We start from the raw sequence: 26826 nt of genomic DNA, 5'->3' as shown, positions 1-26826 counted from the left end.
GAGTCTAATTCTATCGGCTTTCAAAAGCCAATAGGAATTGTCCAGGCTGTCTCTGCCCTGCTGAGCCCCCCAAAAGTCCCAGTCTGCAAATGGTGCTGCAAGTTGTCTGCAGCGAAGGCGAGCTGTCTGGAAGCTTCCACCCCTCCCTGCTGAGCAACTACTAAAAGTGTAAGGAAAAGAGGGCCAGGGGTGGGAGGTGGGAGACCGGAGGGCGCAGGGAGGGTTGCTGGCGCACGTGGAGCCCGGCGGGTGCCTTACCTCCCTTGGGCTGGGCCAGCTGATGGCCCAGCTGGTGGTCGGCCTGTGCCGTCTCTGCCGCTTGCCAGCTACGCCTCGGCCGGCGCAGGGGGCGGCACCACGCATGCACAGCGCTCCCGGACAGGGAAAGTCCTCGACTTACGACCGGTTGGGTAGTCCTCGACTTATGACCGGTTGGGGGTCGCGGTGTTAAAAAGGTTGAGAACCACTGTTCTAGAGTCTCAACATCTTATTTCATCAGGCTATCCTATAAAGCTGGTCTGCATGTACGGTGTTAAATAAAGCATGGCAAAAACTCCAAGGAAATGTGTTCTTTTACAGACAATAAATCCAGATGGTTTTTATTATATTTTTGCAGGTGCACTTTTACATTCCTAGACGAGAGAGGCTATTACAGATAACAAGCTTTAAATCCATGGACAGAGAAAGAACTATTGACAGTGTTCTTTATGTACAGATAAAACAGTAGTCGGTTAGATGTAACCTCGGGAAGGAAACATTGCTTGCAGGAAACAGTAGCATCTCTCATATGGATAATATTCCTCGCTGGAACCAAGGGACGCTTATGCACTCCAGTGGGACTTACGCACAGGTCAGGAGCCCAGCGAATGAATTTCCCATAGGCCTTAACAGATCCTCTACTGCAGGACTTCAACTCCCAGAATTCCTCAGCCAGCATCGCAGGAATTCTGGGAGCTGAAGTTCGCAAGTCTTCAAAGTTGCCAGCATTGGGGACCCCTGCTCTATTGGTTGAGCGTAGTACCAAGGTTTCGTGTTCCTCGCCGGCGTGGGATACGAGGAGTCAATTCAACATATTTAGGGATAGCAAGTCAGGAAGGGCTGCCTTAAATAACAAGGCAATAGCGGACACCCCGGTTTATGAAAATGTTTCCAAAGGGGGTGTCAGCTTCAGAAAACGCTCGTTAAGAGGGCAGGACAGGAAAGGTGAAGACGGAGAAAAGTTTTTGGCGTGGGGAAAAGCAGGGGAAGTCAGAAACGCAGCCGGCCGTTAGGGAAACAGGTCAGTACTCCCACTTCTCTTTCTGCTGCATGCTTGCCAAGAAGGTGGATGACGCTCTGGACCGGCCTTGTTCTGCCTGCTCAACAGTGGAAAAGCAATAGGCTGGCGCCGGGCTTCATCTTTGCATACTTTTTATCATCTTTGGATTCGTCGCTGAGCTTCCACTTCTAAGTCAGTCCATTTTATTTATTTTGTTTTTAATTACAGAGGGAATTAGCCACAGCAAAATAGGGGTGGGTAGGCTGGGCAGAGTTTCTAAAAAGCCAAACCAGCTCACCAAATCAATGCCCCCCTGATCCGTGGCTGATCAGCTGCTCGCCAATCCAGAAACGTACTTGGCAAACTTAAAAGCAGAAGGTAACGTGGAGTGAGGCTGGGGTGTGTGTGTGTCTCCTGAGGCACCACGCCGGCAGAACGCCTCTTGGGGGGGGTCTCCTTCGAGAGGGTGCAAGACCCTGGAATACTTACGCCTCCTCCCCCCCCCCCCGAATAGAGAACACGTACCAAGGACCCTTACGCTTAAGAGTAATGTCCTGACGGACCCATGCAGACGTACACCCTTATACACAGTTGAAGAAAACACGGGCGTTAAAAACATGTCGGGGAAAAGAGCCGATGAGAATATATTCACAGTTACAACCGTCAATGTAAAAAAAAAAAAAGGGGGGGGGGAGACAACTGAACTTGCCACAACTGAACTTGCCATGTGCAACAAAGTTAAATACACAAACCGAACTATAAAACAATACAAAGGTGTTGGGGGGGTGGGGGGGCACAGTCTTCAGCTCTTGGACCCCCACCCCACTTTTTCAGCAGCATTCACTTTCCACCCCGTGCTCAGTAGCCTGCCTTACTAACTACTAGGAGCAAAAAAAGAGGACGGGAGTTGGAACCTGTCGACCCAGATATTTGTTGTCCACCCCCCTCCCTCTCAAGCGTGGCTCCGATTGGTAACGCTGCCATTGAGAGGAGAGCAGAAGACACCCCCCCCCAGAGGTTTAATTTCTCCTGGGAGGGGGGGAAACTGGAGATGAGAAGCTACAGTGGAAGACAAGGAAGCCTTGGGTCACAAACGCTCCCAGCTTGTAGAGGAGGAGATGGTGAGGAGAGGAAGGGGACAACTATGGGTGGACAACTGCTAGACCAGGTTGACCCTCCTGGTCTCCACGGCTGAGGTTCTCCAGGAAACCGATCCACCTGGAACCGTGTTTGGTGGTTCTTGTTTTTTTTTTAATTCGTCCTTGCAAACAAGCCAAGGATTGATGGAACTGCCTACCTTCTATTGCCAAAAAATAAAAATAAAAATAAAATGGAGAGCGGGTTCCCCTTTGGCGTTTTCGACCGAAAAGCTTCAGTGGTATGTTTCGGCCTCGCCTCTTTCGCAGTTTCAACCCGCCCCACAAAAGTGCCAGTCTTTCAATGGAAAGGGGAGAAGGGAGGAGGGGGGGGGGAGAAAAAAAGTCGGCATGGCTAGCAAAACAAACAAACAAACAAAAAAAAACCAAAACAAAACCCCAACCAAAAATCCTCTCGTCACTTCTCAACCTTGCTACCGGGCGTCATCGAGGTGACCGCTGGCCTTTGGCTCCGGGAATCGGAGAGCCAGGGGCGAGAAAAGGAAGCGGAAAAGGAAGAGAGAGAAGGCCACGGGGGGGGGCAATGGGGGGGAAGGAGACGCCCCCATCGCCGCCACCGCTCCCCGTGCTTCTCTGGGCTTCTAAGATGCGCTAAAGTAACTCATGCATTTCCGATTTGCTAACTAAAAGCTCGCTGCGCCTTCAACCCCGCAGCCCAAGGAGAAAAACCGTTCCTTCGCGGTAGGCCAGAGACCGCCCTGGGGAGCCTGACCCGCCAGATGCAGAAGAGGCTGCTGTTTCTTCTCAAAAAAGGCCGTCTTCTGGACTCGGGCCTCCTTTTTATAAGTCCTAACGCCTCATGGCTTCGTTACCTCGCCTCTGCATTTGACGGCAAAATGGGAGCCCTGCCCTCGGCAGGCGCGACCGGTTTTTACTTGGGGACCAGCCCGCGAGACTGGGGGTACAGCTGAGAGGTGGAGGCGCTGGACGGGGAGCTGCCCGACTTCCTTCCAGTTTTAGGCCTGCGGAATGCAAAATAAAGAGGAGACGCGTGACGAAAGGAGCCAACTTTCCAAACAAAACGTCATGACGGCGCGTTCACAGGTAGAAAAGACGACAAATCGTGATCTAAATCAGGGCTTTTCAACCAGTGGGACGGGTACCACCGGTGGTACATTGGCAGCTGGCAGGTGGTACGCGACCATCCTAGAAAAGGGGTAGTGGGGGAGGGGAATGAGCTGAACCGGTGGCAGCACCGCACAAGCCTGACCGAGAGACGGCTGGAGCTGCAGGGCTGTCAGGGCTCAGCGGAAGGGCCAGGATCAGTGCTGCTTTCCAGCTGATCGGTGCTTCTTCGGGGCTGTCAGGGCTCAGTGGAAACACCAGGATCAGCACCAGGCTCCAGCTGGAGCTTGGCACTGATCCTAGTGCTTCTGCTGAGCCCTGAAGAAGCACCAATCAGCTGGAAAGCAGCACTGATCCTGGAGCTTCCGCTGAGCCCAGAAGAAGCGCCGATCAGCTGGAATGTTGCAGCCTCTCCAGGGTCTTGTGATTTACATTCAGAGGCTTGGCAACTGATTCCTATTTATGACGGCCATAGTGTCCCAGGGTCATGTGAAGTGACCCAAACCTGCTGCAACCACCCAGCAGACGGGGGGGGGGAAATAAAAACCAAACACCCCCCACCCCACCCCCGCTGCCAATCCTCAACAGAAATGCTCACAACAATGAAAACCTCGGACAGGAGGAAGAGCACCGCCGGGCGGGCAGGCAGGGGTCTTGCTCGGCTGTGGCTTGGGGAGCACTTTTTTCAGGGCCACTGTCACTTCACTAAGTGAACTAAGCGAACTGTTGTAAGTCGAGGACTACGTGTACTTTATCACTTTTTTCCTTTTTTGGGGGGGGGATCATCAAGTTTTTGACCCCTTGCTAGGCGACTGGTGGTCCTCGGATATTGCCATAGCCTAAAAGTGGTACAATGGGTGAAAAGGTTGAAAAGCCCTGATCTAAATCAGAAACCGGGCCGCGCAAATACATTTATGTCTCAGTATTTCAGAAATGCCTGCATCTCTAGCAGATACTTTTTTTAAAAAACAAACAAACAGAAATCTCTTCCCCAGTTGAGGAGGCTGAAAAACCAGCCGATTCAGCCCTCCAACTTCTTAGACTCCCGAAAGAACACATTCCAGCTCACCGGGATTTCGATTTCTTCGACGTGCTCTCAAAAGTAGAGGCGTCCACTTGGATCTCATCTTCATCTTGCAGAGCGGCTTCAAGAGCTGCCTGGACTTTGGGGGCGATGGCCGGGCCCTCGTAATCCCGCGTGGTCCGACTGGGCATATCCAGTTCCAGCAGGACGATGTTTTCTGCCTAAATAGTCCAAATTCCAGGCAGAGCTGAATAACTTGATGATTTCAACAGGGTAATAATGTCTGGGTTTTTTTTAAATGTTGATTTTTTTTCCTAGGTTTTTTTTTTTAAATACCCTTTATTTTGGGTTTATTGTCGTCTTTGGTAAGCCACACCAAGATATAACAATGGGACGCTGTATGGCTCTCATAATTAAATATGAGGCAATTAATAAAGGCCACAGATTGGAGTTCCTGCAGGAAATCTTCTCAACTCATGGTTGGCACCTGATGGGAGTTAGATAAGAGTCCAGGGAATTTAAAGACGGTTGGAATTAGTCTGCTTTTGGCTACATAGGGATTCTAGGCTGATCCCTCTTTTAACTCCGCCCCCAGATTCTGCCACTCCTCCTATATCAATCCAGGAATACTGAAGGATGGAATGACCTGCCCTCTTTCCCCAGAGTGAGATCTGACACTCCGGAGATCTTCAAAGAGTAAGCAGTTTAAGGTTCTCAGCTAATTCTATTTTTCTACGAGACAGGTTGTCATAAGAATGGAATGGAGTGGAGTGGAGTAGAGAGTAGAACAGAACAGAACAGAACAGAATAGAAATACAGAATAGAATAGAATAGAAATACAGAATAGAATAGAATAGAATAGAATAGAATAGAAATACAGGACAGGACAGGACAGGATAGGATAGAATAGAAATACGGAACAGAATGGAATGGAATGGAATGGAATAGAATAGAATAGAATAGAATAGAATAGAATAGAATAGAATAGAATAGAATAGAATAGAATAGAATAGAATAGAATAGAAATACAGAAAGGAATGGAATGGAATGGAATGGAATGGAATAGAATAGAATAGAAATACAGAAAGGAATGGAATGGAATGGAATGGAATAGAATACAAATACAAAATAGAATGGAATGGAATAGAATAGAATAGAATAAAGATTATAGAATAGAATAGAATAGAATAGAATAGAATAGAATAGAAATACAGAAAGGAATGGAATTGAATGGAATGGAGTATAATAGAATAGAAATACAGAATAGAATGGAATGGAATGGAATAGAATAGAACTGGAAGATACCAGCCCCCTACTTAAGCAGGAGGACCTAGACCATTTCAGACAAGTGACTGAGACTTCTTGGGACTGCTGAAAGGAATTCTAAACCCATTTGCACCGCTCCGGTGACCCTGAGGACACAGATAAGCCTCAAGTGGCCTCAAGGACTCTCTAAAAGGAATGCAAATGACCAGCTGTCTGCAAGGAGTATAAATCCTTCCTTTCTCTACCATCCAGTCAGAACCTGAAGAAGCTTCTTGGATGAGAAGCGAAAAGTCTTCAAGGAAAAACAAGCAAGTCCAGTTGCCTCCTGAACAAAGCATCTTTGGGACAACCAGGATCCTGGATGACTTGGAATCTCCATAGACCCCCAAAGGGAAATCACACTATTTTTAATAGGACTCAAAGGCCTGTTTTAATACCGACTGCACATCTTTCTCAGATGTATTTAATTTTCATGACACTCCTTATTTTTATTCCCGATCTCCCCCACAAAACACAGTCTGAGCTCACCCTGTACCGAGCTTCCGGGCGGACCATCATGGACATTCTTGCGTGCTGACTCAGGGGCCTCTTGTATCCCACAGCGGAAACCGGCCTTCTCATCATCTGTTGGTTCCTGGAACAGGGAAGGGAGACAGCAAGTCAAATACACAATGCCCATCCTCCTGTATGAGGCAAAAGACTTAAATACTTTTAAGTGTAATGAAAATCTTAACTAGTAAGAAGGTTTCAAAGATTCTTCAAACAAGAATTGTAAACAGGATCTATACCAGTGGTTCTCAACCTTTTTAATGCCACGACCCCTAACTGGTCGTAAGTCAAGGACTACTCAACCGGTCGTAAGTCGAGGACTACTCAACTGGTGCAGCACCATTTGCAGAATGGGACTTTTGGCGGGCTCAGCAGGGCAGAGACAGCCTGGACAATTCCTATTGGCTTTGGAAAGCCAATAGAATAAGACTCTATTCAAGAGAGTCTATTCTATTGGCTTTCAAAAGCCCATAGAATAAAAGGGAGGAGCACAGCTAAGGAAAAGGGGGAAAAAAATGGCGGACTGCGTTGTTTGGTGACCCCCGTGAAATGGTCGTTCGACCCCAAATGGGGTCCCGACCCACAGGTGAAGAACCGCTGCTTTAAATGGTCACGAAGCGAAGTGTTGTGAGTCTGGAATCACCTGTTTGTGAACCTGGACATTGTTGTGATTCCTCGCCAGCCAGTGGACCCAGCAGCGAGTGTGAGGACTCAGAGGACTCAGAGGAGGAGGAGGGGCCCTGGCGTGACATCAGAGTCGGAGGAAGGCTCTGAGGAGCTCCAAGACTTACAGTCGGACGAGGAGCCTGGCCCCTCTACTCGCGCTCAGGCTGAGACCCAGCTGTGCTGGGAGCCTGAGTTGGACAGTGATGAAGAACAGCTGGGACAAATCCCGGATGCACGAATGCGCAGGCAAGAGAAGCGAGTAGGACAGAGGGATGCAATGGGGTGGCTGCAAAGGAAAAGGCATTAGGAAGCCACGCCTGGGCTGCATCATAAAAGGGAAGGTGTGGGAGGTGCTGGTGGCCGAAGGCAGCCATTTGTGTTTAGGCAGTGATGGCGAACCTTTTAGACACCAAGTGCCCAAACTGCAACCCAAACTCCACTTATGCATCGTCGGGTGCCAGATGGGCGTGGCCCACTGGGTGGGCGTGGCTGTGGACTATTGAGTGGGCATGGCCAGCTCGACACCACTCGTGTAAAGGGCACTTATGCGGACCTGGCCAGGACTGGGGCAGATCTGGGGGTCTGCGGCGGAGGGGGGATGAGACTGGGGCGAGGGTCGGGGTCATGGTCCACTGGAGGAGCCTCACTGATATTAAAGGGGGTGGGGGAGGAGATATTAAAGGGGGTGGGGGAAGAGATGATATTAAAGGGGGCGGGGGAAGAGATGATATTAAAGGGGGTGGAGGAAGACATGGTGCAGAGAGAAAGAGAGCAAGAGTGCAGGAGCACATGGAGAGGGGGCGGGGAGCAGCCTGGCCCCGCCTCCCTCTGGGGTGATGCCACACGTGCCCACAGGGACGGCTCTGTGTGCCACCTGTGGCACGCGTGCCATAGGTTCGCCACCCCTGTGTTAAGGAATTGAGTTTTTGTGAACTGTGTTTTGTTTGCCTTGTTTCTCCTGGTGAGCATAACCAGGACTCACGTCGGCTGGGGCAGAACAGACGTCTCCCTCAACCCTCCAAGGGAAAGAGGACTCACTCCAGTCGGGTGATGGGGTGAAGTTTCCACTGGTCCTCCTCCTCGTCAAAGAAGGATCTGTTCATGATCTTGTTCTTCTCTTCCAGAGGAATGAAGTTCTCAATGATCAAGTGCCTGGGTCAGATCGGGAAAGGAGAAAGTGAGAGACGGCGGCCTGGTGGGAACCCAGACGATGTCTTCCTTGCCGGACTACACTTCCCAGATGGACCACGTCAACAGTTCTTGTCTCTGGGGCAGCTGACAACCGTCCCGTTCCTTCCCTCCCACGTTCTGGACCTGGGGTGGGGTGGGAGTGGGAAGGATAGCCCTGTTATGGCTTGTAGACTTCCATCCCTGGGATTCTGGCTTCCCGGGCTGGCTCAGGAATTCTGGAGAGTTGTAGTCCACAAGGGATCAAGGAGCCGCCTCTGTTCTAGACCTTAAAACAATAATACACGGGTTAGTTGGAACCTACTTCAGCTTGAGCTCCCGGGTCAGCTCGTTCTGGGTCTGTTCCAGTTCTTGCCTCTCCTTGATGTGCTCCTCCTGCAGGTCGTGGATTTCGGCCTTCACAGCTTGCAGCTTAGAAAACAGCTGGAAGAGAGGAATACAGCTGTCGAGGGGGACATGCCCAAGGCTACTACCTCTGCGCAAAAGACCATGTGTGGGCAGTGGCTAGAATGCGGCATTGCAGGCAGAGCCTGCCCACAGCCTGGAGTTTGATCGTGACTGGCTCAAGCCTTCCGAGGTTGGTAAAATGAGGACCCAGATGGTTGGAGGCAATGTAAATATATACTGCTTAGAGAGGGCTGGAAAGCACTACGAAGAAATATATGTCTATTGTTCAACACACACACCCCCATCTCTCATCTACCTATCATCTATCTCTCATCTCTATCTATCGATCATCTATCACAGTGGTGGCGAACTTATGGCAGGGGTGCCAGAGGCGGCACTCAGAACCCTCTCTGTGGGCACGCGTGCCATTGCCCCAGTCCTAGGCCTTCAGCTGGGTTTTATAAAACCTTTTCGCTTTAGGCCTCCGCCGCCGTGTGCAAAAAAAAAAAAAAAAGGTTCAATCAATCAACCTTTTTTTCAACTTCTCGTGGGAAAAAAAAGATCTTGCAAAGTTGAAATTGATTGAACTTTTTAGTCCCACCCAGTCTGCCATTACCACTGCAGCCACGCCCACCCAATTGGCCATGCCCACCCAATGGGCCACGCCCACTTGGCCCTCGACAATGCATGTGGGTTTTGGGTTGCAGTTGGGCACTCAGTCTCTAAAAGGTTTGCCATCACTGATCTATCATCTGTATCTCTATATATTATCTATCTATAGCTATCTATCTCTCATTCCTCATCACCTATCATCTATCTATCCATCCAAATCTATCTACCTACCTATCTACCTATCCATCCATCCATCCATCTCTCATCTCTTATCACCTATCATTTCTCTATCTATCTATCTATCTATCTATCTATCTATCTATCTATCTATCTATCTATCTATCACAGCGGTTCTCAACGTTTGTGTGACGGCGACCCCCATCACACAAACATTATGCGCATGCGTGGTGCGGCGCCACCATGCGCGGTGCTCATGCGTGGCGGCGGCTCCACGCGGCGCACATGCGTGGTGCAGCCCCCACGCGTGGTGCGCATGCGCAGCACCACCCCCGGAGGCGCGCCGCCGCCCCCATGCGCATGCGCGGCAGCGCCCCCGGAGGGGAGAAAATGGCGGATCGCCGCCTTTGGCGACCCCCGAAAAATGGTCGATCGACCCCAAATGGGGTCGCGACCCATAGGTTGAGAACCGCTGATCTATCATCTCTATTATCTCTATCTATCATAGATGATAGATGAGCGGTGGAAGTGCGGTGGTTAGAATGGTGTATTTCAGGCAAACTCTGCCCACAGCCGGGAGTTCGATCCTGACCAGACCTCCTCCTCCTCCTCTTCTTTTCTTCTTTCTTTTCTTTTCCACACCACCCCCCTTCTAGCACTGATGATGCTACCTACTTGTGCAATGAAACATCTGCAAAAAAGCAGCCCAGCTCAGAGAGATCCAAGGTCCTCACAGCTTCCTCCTCCTCACAACCCCCCTAACAGTGATGATGTTCCCCAGTTGGGTAACGAAATGTCTGCAAGCAAATCACCAAACTCAGAGAGCACCAAGGAACCCATAATCCTCCTCCTCCTCCTCTCCACAACCTCCCTCCCTTCTAGCACTGATGATGTTCCCTAGTTGGGTCATGAAAGGTCTGCAAGAAAACAGACAAGCTCAGAGAGCACCAAGGACCCCACAGTTCTTCCTCCTCCTCCTCCTCCTCCTCGCACTGATGATGTTCCCCAGTTGGGTCATGAAACGTCTGTAAGCAAACCACCAAACTCAGAGAGCACCAAGGAACCCATAATCCTCCTCCTCCTCCTCCTCCTCCTCCTCTCCACAACCTCCCTCCCTTCTAGCACTGATGATGTTCCCTAGTTGGGTCATGAAACATCTGCAAGAAAACCACCCAGCTCAGAGAACACCAAGGACCCCACAGTCTTTTCCTCCTCCTCCTCCTCCTCCTCCTCCTCCTCCCCCCACAACCTCTTTCCCTTCTAGCATGGATGATGCTCCCCAGTTGGGTCACGAAACGTCTACAAGACCAACTACCCAGCAGCTCAGGGATCCCCAAGGACCCCCTCATTCCAACCCTGAGCTACAAAGACTCTCCTTGACTGGTCATCACCTTTTTCAGCTTTTTCGTTTTGATGTCCACCTCCTGCTGTAAGGAGCTGTAGGTCTCCTTCAGCTCCAGGGTCTCTTCATCCCGGCTTTCCATCTGCTGTTGGATTTCTCGCTCCCGTCGTTTCTGCAGGACACATCAAGGTGTTCGCGCTCATTTAAAGCTTCTCCGTTCACTGACCTGGGCCTTCCCATTCTTGTGAGAGAGCCCTTCATAGGGGGGGGGACTCTCAACTTGGCTTAAGAATTAACCCCTCTCCCAAGGGGGACGTACAGCCTCTTTAGCCCACAGTAAATATGTCATGCCTCCGTTGGAGCCTGGATCTGCGGAGGAAAATGAGCTGGAAGGGGACCCTACGGAGGCCGAGGGAGAGGGGTCTGTGGCCCCAGAGGAATGTGGGGAAGAGCAGGCCGAGGCCCTTCAGGATTGGGACAGGATGAACAAGAGAGGCAGAGTTCAGGCGATGAGCAAGGGCCACCCCCACCTGATCCCAGAGCACGGAGAGTAGAGAGAAGGAGGGAACAATGCAGGCAGGCTCAACTACTCGGGAGCGTCCCGCCCCTCTCCACAAGGCACACCTGGAGACTGAGACTTAAGGAGACGCTGTGGGGAGAGACATTTGTCGGGAAGAAACGCTGATTCCTTGGAGTTGTGTGTGTGTTGTTGCTGATCTCTTGTCCTGTGACTTCTGCTCGGAAACCCGGAAACTCTGACCCTTGGGCTTGCTGACGACGTTGCTTGGATGTTTATAGATCTCGGACTGTATTTTGGCTTCCCTTTTGAAACCGCGCAGGCAAGCCGTGTATTCACACAGACTGGTTAGGTTTATGATGTATGTGTCATTCCTTGTTATCTCCGCGGCCTTGAGTAAATTCCTCTCCTAATCAGACTGCGTGTGAAAACTACTGGCAGCCAGAGGCGGCTGAAGGTGTGTGGTGTGTCTACCTGTGTTTGGAGGCTTGCCAGAAACGTGGGAGCATTTGGGGAAAATTGGGAGCAATTAAAGGGCAGTTTGAATTGCCAGCTGACTGCACTGCCGTGGGAGCATTTGGGGAAAATTTGGAGCAATTAAAGGGCAGTTTGAATTGCCAGCTGACTACACTGCCTGGGAGCATTTGGGGAAAATTTGGAGCAATTAAAGGGCAGTTTGAATTGCCAGCTTACTGCACTGCCTGAGAGCATTTGGGGAAAATTTGGAGCAATTAAAGGGCAGTTTGAATTGCCAGCTGACTGCACTGCCGTGGGAGCATTTGGGGAAAATTTGGAGCAATTAAAGGGCAGTTTGAATTGCCAGCTGATTGCACTGCCTGGGAGAATTTGGGGAAAATTTGGAGCAATTAAAGGGCAGTTTGAATTGCCAGCTGACTGCACTGCCGTGGGAGCATTTGGGGAAAATTTGGAGCAATTAAAGGGCAGTTTGAATTGCCAGCTGATTGCACTGCCTGGGAGCATTTGGGGAAAATTTGGAGCAATTAAAGGGCAGTTTGAATTGCCAGCTGACTGCACTGCCTCGGTGCTGCGCCCTGGGTCATCACAATATCAATGAATTAAAAGTTATGAAGTCCATGAGTTCGGGAACCCGTTTGACTCTCACACTCTAACTTAAAAATGATAACTGCTGATTCTCAAAAGAATTGATTATACAGTACAGAAATTTTAATCACAGGAAAAAATAGAAGGAAGTAAAGATGGACTGCGGTTTATGAAGGTTTTTGCTGGAAACTGGTCTTCTTCCAGTTTCCAGCCCAAAAAAGGTCCACTGGGTATAGTGGGTTCACTTAAAACGACTGCCCTGTTTGCTTAAGGACCACACTGTCCATTTAACCACAAAAAAAGTTAATAAAATCAGGCAGGGTCACACGATGACCAGCTTTATGGCCTCCGTAACGTGCGACCATAATTCCTGGCTCAGTTACACTCGTTAAGTTGGGGACCGCCTGTAGTTTTCACTCATGAAAGACGTTTGCTTGGGAAATATTCTCAGGGACCTTTATCTAGGTAGGAAAGGGGAGGCCTTTAGTCTGCAGGTGAACAGCAAAATAAAAGATGTGGAAAAAAATGGGCGGTTCTGCCCTTATCTCACCTGCTCGGCAATCTCTTGCCGCTTCTGTTCCAGAATTTTCTGCTGCTCATTTGTGTGGTCCACAATGTTCTTCCCTCCAACAAGAAGCTTGCTCTCCATGGCCTTAAAAACAAAAAATAAAGGAGCGCCGGGGGAGAAATTTCATAAAATTAGAACGTTGCAGATATCGTCCTGGTCTCACAACTGTAATTCCAGTCAACTTAAAAGTTTTAATATCTATATCTATCTCTAGCTATCTCTATCATCTATTTCTCTCTTTCTCTCTCCACCCACCCACCCATCCACCCACCTCTATCTATCTATCTATCTATCTATCTATCTATCTATCTATCTATCTATCTATCTATCTCTATCTATCTATCTATTTATCTATCTATATCTATCTCTATATCTATCTATCTCTATATATCTATATCTATATCTATATCTATCTCTATCAATCTATCTATATATCTCTATATCTATCTATCTCTATATATCTATATCTATATCTATCTATCTCTCTATCTCTATGTATCTATCGCTATCTCTATCTCTATATCTGTCTATCTGTCTATCTATATCTCTATCTATCTCTGTCTGTGTCTGTCTGTCTGTCTCTCCTATCATATCTTTCTTGTCTATATATATATATATATATATATATATATATATATCCATCCATCCATCCCTCTATCTATATCTATCTATCTATCTATCTATCTATCTATCTATCTATCTATCTATCTATCTATCTATCTATCTATCTCTGTCTGTCTCTCTATCATATCTATTTCTGTCTCTGTCTGTCTCTGTCTGTCTCTCTCTCTCTCTCTCTCTCTCTCTCTCTCTCTCTATATATATATATATATATATATATATATATATATATACACATACATACATACATACATATGTCCATCCGTCCGATCTATCTATCTATCTATCTATCTATCTATCTATCTATCTATCTATCTATCTATCTATCTATCTATCATTATGCTGGTTAATGACCAATAAAATTATACTGTTTGGTATAAAAGACATCCTACCTTGATTTTGGCCCCCAGTTTTTCAGCCGCTTCCTTCTCACGTTTCAAGTCCTCCATCTTCTTTTCCTTCTCCTTCAGCAGCCTCATCTTGTCCTCGGCGACCAAGCTGTGATCCTCCAGGATGGCCTTCTTCTCTACCTCCAGCTTCTCCTGCTGCTCTTTCCAGTAGTCATCTTTGTCCACCCTTCCCTCTTCTCCACCCTCCTCCTCTTCCTCCTCCTCCTCCTCTTCTTCCTCCTCCTCCTCCTCCTCCCCCCCGATCCCGCCGTCTCTCCTCCTCTCCTTCTTCTTCCTCTTGACGATGGACCTTTTCTCCAGCTGGGCCTTCAGGCGAGCAATTTCTTCCTGGAATTCCCGCAGGAGAGCATCCTTGGGGTCTTCGTTGACTCTGGGCTTGTTCTTGATGTTCTTGGCCCGGTTGGCGTACCGCAAGGTGGTCAAGGTTTCCTCGACGTTGTAGGAGGCCGGGCCGATGTTGGCCACCATCACCGTCTTGGCATTGCCGCCCAGGGAATCCTGGAGCAGGCGGGTCAGCTTCGAGTCTCGGTAGGGAATGTGGGTGCTTTTGCCGTCCACGAGGGCCGATATGACGTTGCCCAAGGCGGAGAGAGAGAGGTTGATCTTGGTGGCTTCTTTCAACCTCTCACCCTGGGCTCCCGTCTTGGACTGGCGCTCGCTGCCCGCCAGGTCCACCAGGTTCAGCTTCCCGACGCGGATGTGGTTCTCCCCGTCCAGCCCCACCTCGCTGCACTCAATGGTGATGACGAAAATGGCGTGGGAGCGGGAACTGTGCTCGTTCATGTTGGTGGCGCCCACCGACCGGTTCTGGTTGCCGACGTTCATCACGTGCTCGATTTCTTTCACGCTTTTGGTGACAAAGGAGGAGAGGTCTTTGACGTAGACGCCCGTGTCGGGCCGCTCCTTCAGCTCCAGCCTCTTGGATTGGTCCTTGGAGAGCAAGTCCCTGATTTCCTCTTGGTAGATCTCCAGGTAGGAGGCCCTCACCAGATACTGCTGGTTCTGCGACCGAGAGATGTGGGTGAAGATGTGGTCGAAGGAGTTGGGGATGACCCCTCTTTTCTCGGGGTCCCCACGCACCCCTTCCATGGTGTAGGTTTTCCCCGTCCCAGTTTGCCCGTAGGCGAAAATGGTCCCGTTGAAGCCCTGGAGAACCGAGTCCACCAGAGGCCGGAAAGTCTCATCGTAAAGCTCAAACTGCTTGGAGTTCCAGTCGTAAACAGAGTCGAAGGTGAACGTCTTTGGAAGCTCGTGAGATGTTCCCCGGGAGTTCTTGACTGAGACTTGCCCCAGTTTCACGTCCACTTCCACCACTTGCTCATAGGAAGCCACTTTCTCCTTGCCGTTCATTGGCCGGCATCGTACGACAACTCTGACCGTCTCCGAGCACTTTAACTTCAACATGACAACAGATTAGCCCGGGGACCAAAGGAAGGGATGGCGGGATCGCGAAGAGCAAGGATTCTTCTAATCCTGCAAAGAATAGAGTGCAACAACGGAACGTAAGTGCTCAGACTCTGTAAAAGCATAGCAAGCAGAAGTCCCTATTCTACTGTATTCACACTTAACATCCTAGCTCAGGGGTGTCCAACCTTGGCAACTTTTAAGACTTTTAGCCTCCAGTTAGGGGACTGGAGGCTAAAACATATAAGAGAAGGCTGCTGGAATTGGGTATGTCTAGTTTAATGACGAGAAGGACCAGGGGGGACATGATAGCAGTCTTCCAATATCTCAGGGGCTGCCCCAAAGAGGGAGTTAAGCTATTATCCAAAGCGCTTGAAGGCAGGACAAGAAGCAACGGATGGAAACTAATCAAGGAGAGAAGCAACCTAGAACTAAGGAGAAACTTCCTGACAGTTTGAACAATTAACCAGTGGAACAACCTGCCCCAAGAAGCGGTGAATACTCTAACACTGGAAGTTTTTAAGAAGAGATGGGACAGCCATTTGTCCGAAATAGTATAGAGTTTCCTGCCTGAGCAGCAGGTTGGACTAGTTGACCTCCAAGGTCCCTTCCAACTTTATTATTATTATTATGGATCATCGCACAGTCAGCCAGATGTTCAGACTGAATTTGGCATTTTGTCTACCTATCGAGTCCTTCCCAAGGACCTGGGATAGGCAGTTGTGGATGTTTGATGGTATTACAGATCTCGTCGCAGGATGGAAGCGGTTCCTAGTAAGGCCGCCTTTTGCAATTGACTAATGGCGAATTTGTCAATGCCGATGATGGTATTCAAGTGGTGCTCCAGTTGTTTTGGGATTGCACCCAAGACGCCTATTACTATTGGTAGTACCCTTGCTTGCCTTTGCCACAGTCTTTCTATCTGTATTTGTAGGTCTTTGTATTTTGTTATCTTCTCCAGTTCTTTCTCGTCTATTCTGCTGTCTCCAGGCACTGCCACGTCCATGTTTGATGGTATTACAGATATCATCGCAGGATGGAAGCAATTCCTAGTAAGGCCGCCTTTTGCAATAATAATTATTATTATTATTAATTATTATTATTATTATTATTATTATTATTATTATTATTATTATTATTATTATGACTTCAACTCTCAGAATTCCCTAGCCAGCCATGATAAACCCTTCTATTCCCCACCATCCATCTTGGATGAGAAGCGAAACATCTTCAAAGAAAAAAACAAGGGAATCCAGTGGCCTCCTGAAGAAGCATCTTTGGGATGTTTATGGAATTGTAAGCCATTCTGGGTCATTTGATAATGAGATGGAGGACATACAAATGTAATCCATCCATCCATCCATCCATCCATCCATCCATCCATCCATCACTCCTGGGAATAAAGATGACAGCTTCCCTAAGCTTTGCTGAGCTGAACCCCTGGCTACCTGCTCTTCTGTACCTCCTTCAGCTGCCAGAGGACTCCAGATGAAGTTAAACACGGCTCCAGACTCACACCAGGTGCAACTGAACGGCTGGCAAAGGCTGTTGTCGTCGGAGGAACGGCAGTGACTCACACCTTACCCTCCTCTGTGTAAAGTGTCAATGGTTGACCCATCGTTTTACCATCAGCTCATCGGCAGAGCTTAATGTCGGCTAGATCCCGCCAGGATTTTAACCCTGGCATCTGTTTGCAGGGCAACCCCGACTCGCCGAGTGAAAAGTGACACCTACCTGGACTGGGAGGCTCTCCTTACAGTCACTCATGCCCTTGTCACCTCACGTTTGGACTACTGCAACGCGCTCTACATGGGGCTACCCTTGAAAAGTATTCGGAGACTACAGTTGGTCCAGAATGGACCCGTGCGAGTGATAGCGGGTGCTCCTCGGTACACCCACGTTACACCTATCCTCCGCGAGCTGCATTGGTTGCCTATTGGTCTCCGGGTCCAATTCAAGATGTTGGTCATTACCTTTAAAGCCCTATATGGCTCAGGGCCAGGCTACTTGCGAGACCGCCTACTACCTCATAGTTCCCTACGTCCGGTTAGATCCCACAGGCTGGGCCTCCTTCAGGCCCCGTCGGCCAAGCAGTGACATTTGGCGGGGCCGTGGAGGAGGGCCTTCTCTGTGATGGCGCCCACGCTTTGGAATCAGCTCCCCCCAGAGATTAGGACCGCTCCCACCCTGTTGGTCTTCCGTAAGCTGCTTAAGACCTGGCTTTTCCGGCAGGCCTGGGGTTTATAAAACCTAACCCCTGGATGACTGTTCTTGTACTGTTTGTTTTGTTATGTTTTATGTGTTTTTATTGTTAGCCGCCCAGAGTCCTTCGGGAGTGGGGCGGCTTATAAATTTTAAAAATAAAATAAAAATAAATAAAATAAAATGGAATCCGTGGGGCTTCTGATTCGCACCGATTGTCTCTCCTACTCTTCTCATCCCCCGGGGATTAAACGGAAAGATCAGAAGCATCTCTGACTTATTAGACATTCTTCACATCCACGAGGACCCTCCGCCCTCGTCCCTCACATCCTTCAGGAGAAAAAGCGTTAGAACTGAGCAATTTTTGATTTAAAAGGAAGCTGCCTTGGGTGAATCTTGTCAGGTCCCTGTCGTTTTCTTGGCTGCAAAACCAACCGCTGTGCTATTATTGCGTTCTCCCACCCAGGCCATATTTTTTTTCCCCAATTTCCTAGGTGCAGCTTACATCTGGACACATTTCTGGCAGAAACCTGGTCTATTTTTGGTTTTTTTAAGTCAGCGAAGGTGAGTCAGACGTTACGACCGTGAAGCTGGCCAATTTTGGGCTTGCCTTCTGGGGGTGTTGTCATCCTTCAACATGGGAACTCGTTACATCTTAACCCTCTGCGATCTCTCGTGTTCTTCGGAGGTGTTTGTGACTTGGGTGTTTCATAATTCCCATAAAGGGGCACAAATGGAAGTGATGGCTGATACATCGCCCGGGTCCTCATCGAGACTATTCAATTCAATCAGAATACAGCTGGAAGGGACCTTGGAGGTCTTCTAGTCCAGCCCCCTGTTCAAGCAGGGGACCCTATACTATTTCAGACAAATGGCTATCCAGTCTCTTCTTAAAAACCTCCAGTGATGAAACACCCACAATTTCTGAAGGCAAGGAGTTCCACTGGTTAATTGTCCGCACTGTTAGGACATTTCTCCTTAATTCCAGGTTGCTTCTCTGTTTGGTCAGTTTCCATCCATTGTTTGTTGTCTTGACTTCTGGTGCTTTGCAAAATAAATTGACCCCCTCTTCTTTGTGGCAGCCCCTCAAATACTGAAATATTGCTATCATGTCCCCCCCCCCCGGTCCTTCTTTTCTCTAGACTGGCCATACTAAAATCCTGCAACTGTTCTTCGTATGTTTTAGTCTCCAGGCCTAAAACATAGGAAGTTGCAAAGAAAAGTTGCAAAGAAAAGAAAGACTACTGCGATGTGCACTACATGGAGCCGCCCTTGAAAAGTATCTGGAGGCTTCAACTGTTTAAAAATGCAGTTCTGTGCCAAGTCTAGATAGTAGTAGTAGTAGTAGTAATAGTAATAATAATAATAATAATAATAATAATAATAGTAGTAGTAGTAATAATAATAATAATAATAATAAACGAGAAAGAACTGGAGAAGATCACAAAATACAAAGACCTACAAATAGAAATAGAAAGACTGTGGCAAAAGCAAGCAAGGGTAGTACCAATAGTCATAGGCTCCTTGGGTGCAATCCCAAAACAACTGGAGCACCACTTGAACACCATTGGCATTGACAAATTCACCATTAGTCAATTGCAAAAGGCGGCCTTACTAGGAACTGCTTCCATCCTGAGACGATACCTGTAATACCATCAAACATCCACATCTGCCTATCCCAGGAGCTGGGTAAGGACTCGATAGGTAGACAAAATGCCAAATCCAGCCTGAACATCTGTCTGACTGTGCGATGATCCATAACAACAACAACAACAACAACAACAACAAGAGGAGGAGGAGGAAGAGGAGGAGGAGGAGGAGGAGGAGGAGGAGGAGAAGAAGAAGAAGAAGAAGAAGAAGAAGAAGAAGAAGAAGAAGAAGAAGAAGAAGAAGAAGAAGAAGAAGAAGAAGAAGAAGAAGAAGAAGAAGAAGAAGAAGAAGAAGAAACTGCTGCAAGAAGATTGCACAGACTGACTACAAACAGCGGCATGACAAAGTAGCAACAATGGTGCATTGGAAGATCTGTAAGAAATATCATTTGCCTGCAAACAAGAACTGGTGGGATCATAAAATAGAGAAAGTCATAGAAACTAATAAAGTTAAACTGCTCTGGGATTTCAAAATTCAAACAGACAAGCACCTGCAACGTAACACCCCGGACTTAACAATTGTCGATAAGAAAGACAAAAAAGTCTGGATAGTGGACGTGGCAGTGCCTGGAGACAGCAGAATAGACGAGAAAGAACTGGAGAAGATAACAAAATACAAAGACCTACAAATAGAAATAGGAAGACTGTGGCAAAAGCAAACAAGGGTAGCACCAATTGTAATAGGCGTCTTGGGTGCAATCCCAAAACAACTGGAGCACCACTTGGACACCATTGGCATTGACAAATTCGCTATTAGTCAATTGCAAAAGGCGGCCTTACTAGGAACCGCTTCCATCCTGCGACGAGATCTGTAATAACATCAAACATCCACATCTGCCTATCCCAGGTCCTTGGGAAGGACTCGAGAGGTAGACAAAAATGCCAAATCCAGTCTGAACATCTGGCTGACTGTGCAATGATCAGTAGTAGTAGTAGTAGTAGTAGTAGTAGTAGTAGTAGTAATAATAATCATCATCATCATCTCCTCCTCCTCCATATTATTATTATTATTATTGTTATTATTATTTACATTAAAGAAGTTTAGGTCTCCTCTCCTAAGGAGATCCATTTGATAGGACCAAGGAGAAGGACCTTCTCTGTGGTGGCCCCCTCCCTGTGGAACATCATCCCCGGGAAGATAAATTTGGCCCATTCTAATACCCGTTCAAAAGACACCAAAGACATGGTTTTGCCAGCAGGCCTGGGGACCCCCAGGAAGACACAGAGACCATCAAGTGACTGGCCTGATTGTTGTTGCCAGGGGTTGTGGGGCTACCTTGGGTTTTGTATTGGGGCTTTATGTCTGTAAGCCTCACGGAGTCCCCATGAGTAAGCTGGGCAGCCGTCCTCATTTTCTTAATAAATGAATCTACAGAGCTGCCATAACCAAACTTTTAGAAGTCAGCAAGTTACAGAAAAGGATGCTCATTTACCCTGACAATCCTTCTGGAAATAAACACTGGCAGAGATGCTTCTTTTTGCGGCACCAAATAAACATTTTATATGTAGTAGTAGTAGTAGTAGTAGTAGTAGTAGTAGTAGTAGTGATGATGATGATGATGATGATGATAATAATAATAATAATAATAATAATAATAATAATAATAATAAAGTTGGAAGGGACCTTGGAGGTCATCTAGTCCAACCCCCTGCCCAGGCAGGAAACCCTAGACCAGTGGTTCTTAACCTGGGAGATATTGCCCCCCAGGGGGCGATTTCATTTTTCAGGGGGGCGATGGAATGAAAAGGGGGCGATATGGGGGCGATGGAGCGAGAAGTTTTGGGGACACTTTTGAGACTTTTTCGTACAGTGAATTGCTGCATATCTGTCGTACAAAAACATCAGATCGCTCGCTATTAGTGGATTGAATTGTGTTTTCAAATGTTCCTCCCGCTAGCTTCAGTACAGAACGCCGTACATATGTGAAGACGCATTGCTTATCTTTATGCGCGTTGCGCAGCAGCCTCTACGCTTTTTATATTTCTTTTTGTGTCTTAAATTTCACTTGTAATTCAATCATTAAATGTTACTGTTTTTCTTTTCGGGCATTTTACTTTCTTGCAACTGAATTTTGTTTTCAGTGGTCATTACATTTAAGTGTCTTGAATAAATAAGATAATAATGAAATACATGTATCACGAAGTTTGGGAATAAAGTGACGGTGGCACCAAAATTTTTCAAACAGTTGAGATATGGGAAAAAGACTGGAAATAAATTATTTGCATCGATATGTCCTGATGACAATTTTAAAGAAAATAAAAAAAGTGTTAACATAAATTGAAGAATTATTTCCTATGTTGTGATTGAGAGGTTATGTTGAGGGAGGGGGGCGATGACAACTTTCTCATTGGCTCAAGGGGGCGATTCGTTCAAAAAGGTTAAGAACCACTGCCCTATACCATTTCGGACAAATGGCTGTCCAGTCTCTTCTTAAAAACTTCCCGTGTTGGAGCATTCACCGCCTCTGGAGGCAGGTTATTCCACTGGTTAATTGTATAGCCTGCCCTATGGTCCAGCATAGCATGCACCCCCAACTAAGTCCACAGCCTCAGTAGGCCACATCTGGAATGCCGCATATAGTTTTGGTCACTGCATTACAAAAAAGATGTGGAGACTCTGGAAAAAGGGCAAAGAAGAGCAACTAAGAGGATGAAAGGCCTGGAAAGTCAAAAAAAATATGAAGAACGGCTGCAGGATTTGGGTTTGGCTACTCTAGAGAAATGAAAGACTGGGGGAGACATGATAGCAGCGTTCTGGTATTTGAGAGGCTGCCATAAAGAAAGGGGGGGGGTGAGTATCAACTTATTCTCCAAAGCACCGGAAGGTAGGACAAGAAACAACGGATGGAAACTAATCAAGGGGAGAAGCAACCTGGAATTAAGGAGAAACTTATTAACAGTGAGAACAATTAACCAGTGGAACAGCTTGCCACCAGACGTTGTGGGTGCTTCATCACTAGAGATTTTTAAGACAAGACTGGATAACCACCTGTCTGAGATGGTATAGGGTCTCCTGCCTGAGCAGGGGGTTGTACTAGAAGACCTCCAAGGTCCCTTCCAGCTCTAGTCTGATTGAATACCCCTGCAAACAGGCCGTGCACAAAAATGCCATAATAGCCTGTTACAAACGTTTTAGAAAGTGCTACCCAGAAACAGCACTTAACCTTATCAAAGCCAAGGCCATCTGGCCCAGATCCCAAACAGATTCTAATCCATTAGCTGGAAGCTCCAGACTGCATTTTTCAACTGGCTGCCAGTCTAAAACACGGAAGCCATTCAAATCTTGCTTTCTTGGAATATAGAAGATGACGCTGTGTCTAAAAACCAAGTCCTGCTTGCCGCTGGAAGCAGAATAGAATAGAATAGAATAGAATAGAATAGAATAGAATAGAATAGAATAGAATAGAATAGAATAGAATAGAATAGAATAGAATTAGAATAGAATAATAGAATAGAATTAGAATTAGAATAGAACAGAATAGAATAAAATAGAAGAATAGAATAGAATAGAATAGAATTAGAATAGAATAGAATAGAATTAGAATTAGAATTAGAATTAGAATAGAATAGAATAGACCTGAAAAGTCCTAACTTCATCTCAGTTAAAAAAAAATAAACTGGCAAAATGCAAGAGAGCCAGGGAAGGCTTTTTGATACCAGGAATAACATCCACAATGTAAAAAAAAAAAAAAAAAGTTTTTCATTCATCCGAGTAGAAAGATCTCATGGCTAAATTCCATTTGTTCTAAGACAAAGGTGATTTCACTTGAAGCAGCTCATGGAAAACGCAACACGTTGCTCCCAATAACACTCAACACCAATGAGTATTTCCAGTTCAGGCAGCCGGTAGACACCGACTTGGCCACAGGCAGGCGGGCATCTGATCTGCCCTAAGCAGCAACAGGGAAACTCAATCCTTAGGAAGGAGAATGGGTCAATGTTTCTCTCTCAGCCCAGCCCCATCTGCCCCATGGAACTCCCTCCCCCTCCCCAGGGTCTGGCAGGACTCCCACCCTTTTCACCTTCCAGGGAATCCCGAAGCCCCGGTTCTTCCCCCAAGCATTGGGATAGAGGAGCTGAGAACAGGGGGAGAACGTGGGGGTGGCATCAGAAAAGGGCGATGATGGTGCCGCCAGGTTTTTCTGGGTATTTATTTACCCACCTATCATCCTTTGCACCTGAAGGATGCAGCTTTTTTTTAAAGAAGAGACTGGACAGCCGTTAGTCTGAAGTAGTATAAGATTTCCTGCCTGAGAAGGGGGTTGGACTAGATGACCTTCAAGGTCCCTTCCAGCTCTATTATTATTATGTTGCGGGTGCTCCATCACTGGAGGCTTTTAAGAAGAGACTGGACAGTCACTTGTCCGGAATAGTAGGTTTTCCTGTCTGAGCAGGGGGTTGGACTAGATGACATCCAAGGTCCCTTCCAACATCATCATCATCATCATCATTCTTATTCTTATTATTATTATTATGGATCATCGCACAGTCAGCCAGATGTTCAGACTGGATTTGGCGTTTTTGTTTACCTATCGAGTCCTTCCCAAGGACCTGGGATAGGCAGATGTGGATGTTTGATGGTATTACAGGCATCGTCGCAGGATGGAAGCTGTTCCTAGGAAGGCCGCCTTTTGCAATTGACTAATGGCGAAGTTGTCAATGCCGATGATGGTGTTCAAGTGGTGCTCCAGTTGTTTTGGGATTGCACCCAAGGCGCCTATGACCATTGCTGCCACCCTTGCTTGCCTTTGCCATAGTCTTTCTATTTCTATTTGTAGGTCTTTGTATTTTGTTATCTTCTCCAGTTCTTTCTCTTCTATTCTCCTGTCTCCAGGCACTGCCACGTCCACTATCCAGACTTTTTTGTCTTTCTTATCGACAATTGTTAAGTCTGGGGTGTTATGTTGCAAGTGCTTGTCTGTTTGAATTCTGAAGTCCCAGAGCAGTTTAATTTTATCATTTTCTATGACTTTCTCTATTTTATGATCCCACCAGTTCTTGCTTACAGGCAAATGATATTTTTATTTTTATCATTATTATTGTGGTATACATTGTTTTGTTTTTGGCTTACAAGCTACCCAGAGTTTGGGTTTTAAGATGGGCTGCTAGGCAAAGGGAATGAATGAATGAATGAATGAATGAATGCCAGCTGAGTGACTGAGCCAGTGCTTCACTCAGCCCACCTCACAGGATTGTTGTTGTGGGAAGAAGAAAAGGCAAGAGGATTAGGCGTATTCCCCATACAAAAAGGCTGGGGATAAAATTAGATATCAATATTATTTTACCACACATTTTTAGGCAGAGGAGATGCCAAATCCCGCCCCCCTGCCGGACTTCTCATTTCCCCACAACCACCCTACACGGTAGGCTCACAAAAAGGGGCCCCAGCCCACAAGCCTTCACTTCCATAGCAACAAGCAGCCTTGCCTAGCAACGGCAAGAGTCCCCCAACCAGTTTTTCATTAATTCGTTCAATTGTTCATCACACAGTCAGCCAAATGTTTGGACTGAATTTGGCATCTTTATCCATTTTTATTTTTATGAATGAATGAATGAATGAAAGCCAGCTGGCTGACTTTGCCCCAGTACGTCTCTCAGCCCAACCCACCTCACAGAGTTGTGTGTGTGTGTGTGTGTGTGTTTGTGTGTGCGTGCGTGTGTGTGTGAACAATATTATACCCCTCTGTCTTCTCATTTCCCCACAACAGCCCTACAAGATAGGCTCACACAGAAAGGCGATCAGCCTAGAGCAGGGGTAGACAACCTTGGCTCTTTTATGACTCGTGGACTTCAACTCCCAGAATTCCTCAGCCAGCATGGCTCAGCTTGGAAACCTCTCCCTTTCCCCTCAGCATGGCTGGCTCAGGAATTCTGGGAGTTGAAGTCCACCAGTCATAAAAGAGCCAAGGTTGCCTACCCATGGCCTAGAGTCACCCAACATCCTTTCATTGATTCATTCAATCATTATTATTGCTCATGGCACAGTCAGCCGAAGGTTTAGACCGGATTTGGCATTTTTATCCATTCTTATTTTTATGAATGAATGAAAGAAAGCCAGCTGGCTGGCTGATTGATTTTGGGCCAGCACTGTACTTCTCTCCACCCAGCCCACCTCACAGGGCTGTTGTTCTGGGGAAAACAGGAGGAGGAAGGAGTATTGAATATGATAGATAGATAGATAGATAGATAGATAGATAGATAGATAGATAAGTGATAAGAGATAGAGATAGATAAATGATAGATATATAGATGTAGATATGATAGATACGACAGAGATATAGATAGAATAGAGAGATATAGAGAGATGATAGATATAGAGCTAGAGCTAGATAGATATGATAGATATAATATAGATATGATAGATATAATATAGATATGATAGAGATAAAGGATAGAATAGAGAGATAGATATAGAGAGACAGACAGAGGGACAGAGATAGATATAATATAGATAGATATGATAAATATATAGGTGATAAGAAATATAGATAAATGATATAGACATGTAGATATTACATAGATATGATATATAGATAGAATAGATATGATAGATATATAGATAGATACGATAGATATGCTAGTTAGATAGTGCAGGATAGATAGGTAGATAGACAGACAGAGACAGATAGATAGATAGATGATATAGATAGATGTAAGATAGATAGATATAATATAGATAGATGATAGATAGATAGATGTAGATATAGATAGATGATAGATATAGATAGATGTAGATAGATAGATATAATATAGATAGATGTAGAAATAGATAGATAGATAAATGATAGATATAGATATAGATAGATGTAGATAAATAGATGATAGATAGATAGATAGATAGATAGATAGATAGATAGATAGATAGGTAGATAGATAGATGATAGACAGACAGACAGACAGACAGACAGACAAAGCGGGATATAAATGTTAAAAAATACAAAAGCAGTTCCGGGCCCAGGAAAGCCAGAGAAGGAATGGGGGGGGGGAGGAGGGAGAATCAAGGTAAGGACGAAGGGCGAAGCGCCGCGCCTTCTTAGCCGCCAAGACCTCCTCCGAGGCCCGCCAGGCGACGCCCCCCCCTCCCCGGCAACGGCTTACCTCGCGGACGGCTGCCCCTCCGGCCATGACCGCCGCCGCAGCAACAGCGACCGGCCCCGTCGCCGCCTCAGCCGCCTGCGGGATTGGCGAAGGAGGGGGGGGGGTCTCAAGCGGTGGGCCCGGCCTGGAAGGGAAGCCTGGGCTGCCGCGGTGCCCGATGGGGCGGGTAGTCCTCCCGTGCTGGGCCTGGGAGGGGCCGTCGGATGCGCCCCCCGGGGGAGACGGGCCTTCCCCGGCCTCGGATCCGGCGTGAGGCGGCGCGGTTGCCGCTGAGGCCGCCGCACACTTCCTTGGCAACGCGGCCGCCCGCCCACAAGCCCTCACTTCCGTAGCGACCAGCGGCCTTGCCTAGCAACGGGCGCCGCCCGGCCACGCCCCTGCGCTCTCCAGGGCGACGGGGAGGCGAGGCCAACATCCGGGCAACTTCCCACCTCCCGAAGGCCGCGTGAGGTGCGCCGGGCTCGCCTCAGAGGAGGCCGCGGTTCCCCTCTCAGTGGCCCGGACGTGGCTGGCACTGAGAAGCCGGGGCTCGGCGCGGCCTAGTTCCGATTGGACCCCGGCAGGCCTTTAAGAAGAGACGGGACAGCCACTTGTCGGAAATGGT

General features: G+C 47.4%; 1 protein-coding gene across 1 annotated transcript; it reads right to left on the bottom strand.

The window, feature by feature from the left end:
- Positions 1 to 568: 568 nt before the first annotated feature.
- Positions 569 to 26609, bottom strand: KIF3B (kinesin family member 3B). The gene is made up of 9 exons (XM_039318897.1): positions 26223 to 26609; positions 13852 to 15342; positions 12821 to 12922; positions 10741 to 10863; positions 8478 to 8596; positions 8024 to 8137; positions 6299 to 6404; positions 4550 to 4725; positions 569 to 3377 (listed from the first exon to the last, which is right to left on the bottom strand). Exons 2-9 carry the CDS (start codon positions 15271 to 15273, stop codon positions 3287 to 3289), a joined length of 2253 nt encoding a protein of 750 aa, XP_039174831.1. The 5' UTR covers positions 15274 to 15342; positions 26223 to 26609; the 3' UTR covers positions 569 to 3286.
- Positions 26610 to 26826: the final 217 nt, after the last annotated feature.

This window comes from Crotalus tigris, unplaced genomic scaffold, assembly GCF_016545835.1.
Source record: "Crotalus tigris isolate CLP2741 ecotype Arizona unplaced genomic scaffold, ASM1654583v1 scf7180000021643.52994198:917841, whole genome shotgun sequence".
NCBI lineage: Eukaryota > Metazoa > Chordata > Lepidosauria > Squamata > Viperidae > Crotalus > Crotalus tigris.
The sequence above is the reverse complement of the archived record's forward strand: the minus strand, read 5'-3'. Positions and strand labels throughout refer to the sequence as shown.